The sequence below is a fragment of the Etheostoma cragini genome, chromosome 4 (genome assembly GCF_013103735.1).
Source record: "Etheostoma cragini isolate CJK2018 chromosome 4, CSU_Ecrag_1.0, whole genome shotgun sequence".
Lineage (NCBI taxonomy): Eukaryota > Metazoa > Chordata > Actinopteri > Perciformes > Percidae > Etheostoma > Etheostoma cragini.
Window position 1 is genome coordinate 19817021 of NC_048410.1, and position 9876 is coordinate 19826896.

Below are 9876 nucleotides of genomic sequence, written 5' to 3' on the forward strand. Positions count from 1 at the left end.
CCCCCCATTTCCTCTCTTTTTCCCTGTCTCCAAGTGAACTTTATAGGGATGTAATATCAGAGCATCACCCTGCAGACGCCCAGATAGTGCTGAAGTGAGTGCAGGACGGGTGTGAATAGTGAACAACAGGAGAGACTCAATCCTCTTCTTCTTCTTCTTCTTTTTATTCTTCTACTACTACTTTTTGTTCGGTTTAATAGGCTAAACAAGAGGAAAAAGAGAGGGAGAGAGAGTGTGCAGGAGAGCTAGAGAGAGAGAGAGAGAGAGAGAGAGAGAGAGAGAGAGAGAGAGAGAGAGAAAGAGAGAGAGAGAGTCGCACAGGTTTTTGGAGCTACGCTTTCATGCCGTCAGTCTTGCGGACTCTGAGATGGACGTCAGATTTTATCCAGCTCCCCCTTCAAGCGTGGGTTCATGTACGTTACCGACTGACTCCGGATTGGACTATTACCACGCCAACAAGGTAACAATGATCTCCACTTTACGGGCTAGTAGTAAGTCAGATGTGCTGCACTCGGTGTGATGATGCACGCGCGCAAACAAGTACATTGCTTACACATGGTGGGCCATATAGCTATATGTGTAGAAAGACGACGAGTACTGCACTTTTACTTCCCTCGGCATGTAGTAGATCGAAATGATTCTATACGCTACACTATCCCTGAACTGTGTTGTATTTGTGCTGTGCTGATTGTTTTAAACTCCGCAGAAAAGCACACTTGACACCTGTTTTGAACTTGTGCACGCGGGGTTTCCTTTAATTAGAATTTGCAAATGTGTTCACCTGGATGAACTGTGGGTACGTTGAACTGTAGCTGTCCTGTGAGCTGAGTCCGAGCGCACCGCGCTCTCCAGCGCACTGGAGCTACTGGCGAATGCTCACAAACTGAACATGTGCATTTTCTTTTCTACTTAAAACTAAATATGTAAAGAGAGAAAATCTTCCCTGTGTAAACCTTGCTGGCCTAACTGCGAATATACGCTATCTTATCTGCTCCACACAGGTTCCCACATGGGTCAATGCACAATTAGTCCAACAAACAACTATCAAGATTGCGTCTTAATGTGATAGTGACAGCATGTTATGGATCAGGGCCATTCGTGATGCCGGTGTATAGGCTATCGTGCATCTTGTAACTGACCACTCGGCATATTCATTTGTCTTACCTTGTCTCACTGCTCGAGAAAATGAAGAATATAGCCTACAGTGGCATATTGATGCAGGCTTGGTTAACACCTTTTTGCACATCCACCTAATCTCACCAAACGTACATAATAACTTTGAAGGATTAATTATTCACCAGAAACCCATAAAGAAACCACCCGTGGTTGATTACAATTCTAAAGGATGAAATAATGGAATTTATTTATCAGCTTTTGTGTTCCTATAAACATGCCCATGCGGTTTTAATGGTATCCAATTATTAGAACCTCAGATACTTTTATTGGTAAATGGAAGTGCGCAGCAATAAACAGTGTTACCGACATGCTTCCATTTGACAAAATCAGTTTGCATCAGCCCTTTTTGGAAATACTGTCAAGTTTCCTAAATGATTATTGATTAGTATTGTTCATTATTAAATGATTATTCATTATTGATATTTCTGTTAAGTGTCATGGGGCCTACTGTAAACACATAGTTTTTTTCCACTGCTCCAATATTTCCATGTACTCTATGACTCTATTTCACTGATAAAGGATTAGTATTAACCCAAATGACAAAACTGCTAAATATTCCAAGATTACAGGTCACACGCAACAAAGCTAGTTTTGTTTTATGTGGTCGGGCTAAAACTTGTGTAAACATTTGGCCGAGCTAGAAGAAGGCATTATACCCGCAGCCATTCAAAGAGGTTTGCTTGCCTTAGCACCTGGAAGAAAGCCAGTAGGCAGTTAACATTTGCTGATGACAAAGTGAAACATTATAGCACAGTACAATATTTGAATTGTTAATCTCCCCTGTCCATACACACAGTCACCTGAATACATGAACAACACAAACACAAAGACACACACTCTCACACCCACACTCACTTGCAGGGAGGTTTGAATTACAATACATGAGGCTGCAGCCATTCCCTAGCCCCGACCTACTGTAACATCAACCTCAAGCTTTTAACTGCAACATACCTTAAATTAGCTATAGATATGAAAGGGAGGACTAGCAAAAATTTTCTCACAGAAAGGTTTCTGCAACCTTTCTGTCCTTGTGAGCATTTTACAATATTCAAACTTGTGTGTGTGTGTGTGTGTGTTAGTGTATATTGGCTAAGTCTAGTTGACACACATAGGAAAAACACACACAGTAGCCGCTGCAGATGTACTGTATATTCAAGATCACAATGAGACCTGGCTCTCTGACCAATGGCGTGCCTCAGGTCTTGTAGCGTTGACACAACGAACTGTACTAGTTATCATGATTCAGCGAGCGTACACAGGTTGTTGGCCCGGTACGAAGCAGGTTTGGGTTTCAAGGACAGAATCGTCTAACATTGTCATTACTAAAGTAACAGCTGTGACTTAGATGTAAAGTGACACGTTATCAGTGCTTTGCTGCAGCTACTACACATAACTGTTGAATAACGATACGGGAGTTTTTGATGACATTTTGGCAATAGTTCATCCTTTATAGCGGCTTCATTTCAGGAGCTGGATGGAGTTGACCCCCTTGAAGTAGAACTGTGTGAGCAGGTGTTAACAGGGAAGCTTGCAAAGATGATATAATATTATGTAGTCAGTTATAGCTACTGCAGGAAAGATTTCAATGGTTTGGTGAGAATGGAATATATATATATATATATATATATATATATATATATATATATATATATATATATATATATATATATATATATATATATATATGTATAGCTTGTCTGAAACTCAATAGTGTAGTTATGCATTACTGTACAGCATTGAATAAACTAACCAGGAAGTGAGCATAACACTAAGTGGGACAGTCAGTCCATGTATAAAAGCCCAGCACTTCCTGTTCTAGTGGTGTGAACTCAAACAAATCTATTTGTGACACTGACTGTTAGGCTTTGTGATAATGACTTTTTGTCTGTGTGTGTGTGTGTGTGCGCATGCCTGGATTCATATTTTCCACCTGAAGGGGTTAATAATTGAGGAACGTAAAGAATGTGAAAGCTGAAACTGGATAGAACTGATCAGCCACATTCAGACGGATGATTGATTGATGCCTGCCAGGAATATGGATTACACTGACAGAATAAGTCAATACCACAAATCCATGATTGCACTTGACCTTTGAATTTAGACAATAGCTTTCTTGTAATTTCAAAAAAAACATCAACAGAATGCAGTATGTAACAATCATAAATGTGTAAATTGAAAGGAGTCGAATGCACTTTATGCTTTGATTTCCTTTTTAAAACCCAAAGCTGATTCAAACACAAAACGATGAGTAGATTACGCAAGACAAAGACGCCGTTGTGCTTCTTTAGATTGCATTGTAAATGAAGCAGCCTGTGCATCCACATTCCAGAACAATGCAAAGAACAACACATGAGCAGAGCATTGATTTGTATTTTTTTCTGCGAACCCCACGGCTCTGTTGCTCTTCTCAACTCCATCCAACTTGCATTGTCCTGCACTTGCACAATCACCGTGAGTCATCTTTACTTTTCGCCCAAGATTTCTCCTAATCTTTTTGAAGCCTCTCTGTATCTTTCCTCACTGAGTGGGAGGCTTGTTTGTTCAGCGTACACTCAGCTGTGTATACCGGTGCTGAAGGCCACTTCTTCGCAAATGCCTGTTTTAGCGAGAGACTATTTGTCAAATGCATTATGACTTGTGCATACCCCAAGGCAGAATCACTCCGGTGAAATGAAGTTGGATAGATTACTGTAGCTGTTCCACTTTCTCCTCATCCCTCTTCCCTCTAACAACACGGTGCCCAAGAGAGAGGCTCTCAAGTAATTATACTGTAGTTATTCTGTAGGTTTATAATCCAATGGTTTGCAGATGTTATTCTTCAAATACTTGCAGTCTGTTCCAAGTTACTGTATGTTATTTATATATTCTGAGGCCATTTTCACCGCAATGCAGAGCAAACACTTTATTGATATACAGTGTGTGCAGTACTCATAGAAGTGATATCTCAATAAAAGCATTACTGTGTTTGACTGTATGCGTGCGGTGCATACCTAATTGCTATTATACCTTGAGGCGAGTTGTATGAAACATGTTTAACAAGATAACCCTCATTTATAGATTGATTGCGTATTCCCCCCCCCCCACTTGTTATACTTTGTAATACCTCATTGTGCATGTTTGTATGACCGCAAGTAACAAGCTGATGACATTTGTCCACCCAAGAGCAATGAGGGGAGTTTTTGCAGAGCATGTACCATCCCTTTTCAAGTGGTCCGTTCCATTTCAACCACTATCCAAATCACTGTATTAGTCATGGGATACTTCAAAGTATGGACAGACGAAAATATTTTCCCTGTTGAATTCTCAGAATGTGTTTTTTTTTCTCTTTCTCTCTCTATTTTCAAAACATGACCATAATAGAAACAGAAGAAAGTAAAGAGTTATTCTAGCAGGACCTCATTCTGTACACAGAGAAAAGTTAATTACATGGAGGCAAGCATTCTTGGGTCAACAGCACGGACTTGGGGTTTTTCATTGTGCCCATTCATAACATTCTGCTGACTGGCCAGTCCGAGTTGCAATATCCCAACCGTTCTCACTGGGAAAATGTTAACCCATGCATGGCACTAATGCACACTAGTGGGGAAAACGCAGTCTATAGCTGCTGAAACTGTGAATACTCAAAGTGTTGAGTTTATTATTCTGATGCAGTTCCAGTCAGTTAACTGAGAGCAAATAATAGCTCACATAAAATGCAGTCATGGAATGAACATTACCTTAAAAAACTGAAAAATTAAAAACTAAAAAATACATTAACAGTCTACTTTGTGAAGTTATATTTTTATTTATTTATATTTTTTCTTCCTGGCACTATTCATAACCAAGTCTTTCTTTCTCCCCACCTCTCCCCCTCTCTGCGTCTAACTTCTTCTCTCATTTACCTTCCCAGCAGCAATGTCAAAAGGTTATGGAGGGAAGCCGGATCGCCTGGGGCTGATTGTGTCTTTGAGTTAATGATAAGTAGCTACAGTGTTATTCTCTGGAGCAGTGGGGCTTGGATTGTGTTCTGGGCACCTACTATTACAGAAGGAGAAAATCTGCGCTATTTATGATCACTTGTTTTAAAACGCAAGAAAGGAAAACACAGAATATATTTAGTAACAGATGGATAGATTGTGGATACGTGAGTTGCAGACAGAGCTTCACCTGCCTTCTAATCTGTTTATGTTCATTCACCACAGTAACAACATAGGAAAAATCTCCACAGTGGTGCCACCACACCAATGATACTGTAGTTTGTATTCTGCAGCTACACCCACATAGGATTTTATGGGGAATTTCAGGGCGGCAATTGAGTAATAGAAAACAGACGAGGGGATACAGTACTGTCCATAACAGGGATTTACCACAGTGGACTTCCGTTTAACCTACAGGAAAGTGAAGGTGGCAAAGCCTCAACCAGACTCTCCCCGGCTCCCGTTGCTCCGTTCTTTACTTTATAATCTAGACCAGACATGACTCAGAGCTACTAGAGGTGTTAAGAGGGTCATAAGTCATGTATGGCTGAAAATAGATAGTATAGTTTATCCTGCCTGGTTAGCTACTAAATCACCTAGATCCATGGAAATAGTCTATTTATGTCGATGATTGATTGTAGGAACTGCCAAGAATTCAATCATGAAATAAACATTTAAAAAAAAAAAAATTCCCAATATACTTTTGTTATATACTGCTGCTATCCAAATCATTTCTATGCTGCTATCAGATTGCAATCTATCCACCAGCAAGTAAGTTTACTATAAGAAATCATTAGACTGATAGCAGGTAGTTTTCAGGGTTGGTGACATGCACGGCAATCTGTAATGTAATGCGAAACACAGCCACATCACAAGATGTCAGAGTAATTCCGAATTTGACGTTGAACGGGAATAGAAACATCCCGGCCCCGGCCCAACTCGTGCCCCTCATTAAATCACATTAACCCTAATTATCGTCACTGCCCCTTGAAACCAAAATACTACAGTCAAGCTTGACTCCTGGCTCCTCAGCTGGATGTTGGGTGTGTGTTTCAACCCCCTCGACTTGTGTAGAGAAGTTCAATGTGTCAAGGCGTTTTAAACTGTCTTCACCTCAGGAGGCCACTAGTTCCTCAGTAGCAATAGCCTAGCCTGTCTGTCTGCCTCTCTGCCTATCCGTCTGCCCCCCACCCACCCAGTTTCCTTGTGCTGTTTTATATTCAGTTCTTGATTGGTTGGGGGAGGGGGTGGTGGAATAGCATTTGAGAGGTTAGCTGGTTTGTGCAGGGAGGGGGAAGCAGATTTGGGTTGTGTGTAAAGAGAGAGAGAGCGAGAAAGAGAGAGAGAAAAGGCTGTAGATGGAGTGAAAATGGAGAGAGATTTTAGGGGTACTTTATTTTTCAGCTTGCCCTTGAGTCTGTAATGTCATTCAATGATGTGGAAACCAAAACGAGCTATGCCACCAGATGTGTTCCAGTCCAGATAGCGACTTGAAAGACAGACGTTTATTGTTTTAGTGCATTTGGTGTGGTTCAAACCCAAACTGCATGAAATGCTGATTGATGGATTTCACTAATGAATGTGTGTGTGTGTAAGAGAGAAAAAGAAGGAGAGAGAGAGAGAGACATCTGCTTCGTGTGATTTATTTAACCATTTCTGTGCTCTGCTCTACACTCTATGAATTTCCCTGGGCTACAGTAGCATTTCAAAGCAAATTCACTGTCTTTCTATCAGCACACAAATAGTGTCCTAGAATACAACCCTTCAGTAATGGTTTCCTTTGATATCTACAGAGTTGTGGCATTGTTTTTTCTATAAAATATATAACTTGAAAAAATACAGGATGATAGGTTTCAATAGAGGTATGGTAAACAAACTTAGCAGCAAGAGGATATCTCACAAAGTTGTTGCATAGTACGCTCTGTTTTTGTTATTATACAACAATGCATGTTTGACTCACCACGGGCAACAGCCAAACTTAATGTTGATGCCGACATTTAGCATCATCCACATGCATGTGGTTTAGACTGTAGGTCAGGAAGTGCGCAGCTCTTTTTTGCAACAGTTTCAGCATCCCTGCTGTAAACCGCATGTCCTTAATTATCATACACTAACAACTTTGGTGTTCCTATTGTTTGACAGTTTTAAGGTATCAACACAGCTAAGACAGATGCAACAAAGACAAAACATTTCCAGTGTGTCGAAATGCAGCAATTCCCCAGAGCAAGAAAGCTGATCTTCATTAGGATAATTGCTTCATTTCATTCATAAACAAATAGACCACAAAGTGATTATTGTAGATTCTGGAGATTATGAGTGCAGTTATTGGCCTTGGCAGATTTGTGTAAAGCAGGCTTTGGTACATAAATTAACGTAATCATTGTATGAGAAACCCATATTAACATTTCACATAAGCACAGACAGGGCTCATCATCTCTGACTCTCACACTCGACACTGCAAAGATCTCACAGTTCACCCAACAATTTGTTTTTCTTTTCATCACTCTGGGAATGGTGTGTTAGAGCCTATGTTTTGGTACTTTTTATGATTTTTCAGTCCAGTCTCTTTGTGAAATGGTATGAGACTGCTGTTCAGTCTAATAGCAGGAAACGAAACACGAAGGAAAGGAAGGAGTGAAGGAAAAGGGATAAGGGCAATTTTTTGGGTTGTTGACAGATTGAGTGGGGAAGATTTAACAAGTTGTGGACTTGAAAGATAAGATCTACCTATAAAAGGATTGGGAGGGACAGTGTTAAGTCAATCTTGAGTAAGTCTGTGAAGGCACCGAATCACTCATCAAAATGTATGATTGGGAATTCAGCTTTTTGTGTGACATGGCATCTTTCATCACTCCCACTGTTGACTCAGTCCTTGTTAAAAGGCAGCTTTGCTGTTTTAAATGGTAGACTGACAGTGGATTCAGGTACAGGTTATAACGTTTTAGATTATATATAAAGCACAGAGAATTTGCCTGTCAGAGTAGCAACAAGGCATGCGGTTAATTTGTTGGCATTTCAATCTTCTGGCTCCACTCCTGGCGGGTGTTTCCTTAGAGAAGGTCGGCGAGGATGGCGTGATCCAACAGACTCCATAGGATAAATGTATAAAAACACTGATAAACATAGCATCTGCGCCGTCTATGAATGCAGCTGTCGGGTGTATTAAGAGGGGTGTATGCAACATGGGCAAACATGAACAGTTGTCTTAGCTTCCTGAGGCATGTCCTGTGCAAACAGAACTGGAGATAGCTGGTTCAGGCTCACACTTAGACACCATGGGTCCAGTGAGTACACACACTCTCACAGGTAGACACACACACACACACACAAACTCATACATGCAGATGCAGGCGTGTCCGCGCTCACGTAGCATACATAAACACAAGCGCACACTTGTGAGCATACAGACCATATAAATAGTGGTGTGTTGTTGACCGAGGAACATCATACAGTATCAATCATACTGCAAAGTATGCAAAATCATACTTTGCAATATGATTAATGTACTTTATAAGACGTCACAATTTTGGAAAGTTTTCTGGTTGGGACGTGTACTGTATATTGGTAAGATTTATTGGAAATACAAGTAAGCATTTTTTGGTTAAGACGTTTTGTTTCTGTCTAGAAGCCCTGGTCTTTTAACACAGGAAAAAAAGTGTGTCGTTGACATTAAAAATCAGCCCTTAAGTGACAACTTTTGAAACTAGTGCCACATGTGATGTATAGATCACATTTGAGTTACTTCAGGATTGCACAGGAAGTTAGCTGGTTGGGCCACCAAGGATTGGTCCTCTGCTGTGTGCCATTTGACGATGTGCTGCTCTGAGCCAAGTCTGTGTGTGTGTGTGTGTGTGTGTGTGTGTGAGAGAGAGAGAGTCCCCTCCCTATCACTACAAACCCACAGTCCCCCTAGGCCCCTTTTTTGCCTCAGTCTAGTAAACCACCTCTGGCACTTTTGGGCTTTGTTCATAATATTTTCATTGTAGCTTTGCTTTACTTTCCAGGAATTCCATCCGCTGTGTGTGCATAGTCAGTTTTTGCTACTCCAAGATAACATCACATAAGAGCGTCAAATAGGAGCACTTCATAGAAGAACTGCACCTTATACTTAAATCTACATTTAATTGCGTTTTTCTTCTTCTTTACCTATGCTGAATCTGTTATGGTATTCTTTAAGCATCTACACGCGCGCACACACACACGCACGCACGCACACACACACACACACACACACACACACACACACACACACACACACACACACACACACACACAAACACACACACACACACACACACACACACACACACACACACACCTTACATTAACTTTATAATCACAGATTTGACTTGGATCTACAGTAGCTGCTTCAGGTATGTTTTAGGCCTCAGTATGTTGATTGGTATGCAATGTGTTGGTGCAGCTGAAAGCAAGTGTGTTCACTGTACAAACACAGCATTGCTGGCACTCCTGGTTTCATTTAATCTTTGACACAAAGGCACTGGCATGTGGCTGGGCTCTCAGACACATTCAGTGAGAGAGAGAAAGAGAGAGAGAGAGAGAGAGAGGGAGAGAGAGAGAGGGGGGTGGATGTGTGTACATAAATAGCGGGATGATTACTTAAAAGATCTTACATTTTAAATCGTTTACATTTATTTATTTTCTCTTTTTACAGTTTTTTTCAGTCGCTAACAAGCGTTTGTCGAACCAGTTGTCACATTTTCAAAACTCTAAACACAATTAG

At 40.7% G+C, this 9876-nt stretch overlaps 1 protein-coding gene across 6 annotated transcripts in view; it reads left to right on the forward strand.

Moving 5' to 3' along the window:
- The first annotated feature begins 5 nt into the window (after positions 1-5).
- Positions 6-9876, forward strand: part of tox2 (TOX high mobility group box family member 2) — an 89460-nt gene continuing 79589 nt past the window's right edge. For 5 of the 6 annotated variants that reach the window (XM_034869931.1, XM_034869933.1, XM_034869932.1 and 2 more), the window contains exon 1: positions 212-460. In XM_034869931.1, coding sequence (XP_034725822.1) covers positions 368-460 — 93 coding nt within the window. In that variant the 5' untranslated portion in view covers positions 212-367. Of the gene's footprint in view, positions 95-211; positions 461-9876 lie in introns of those variants that run through there. The other variant, XM_034869934.1, reaches the window with a different exon arrangement.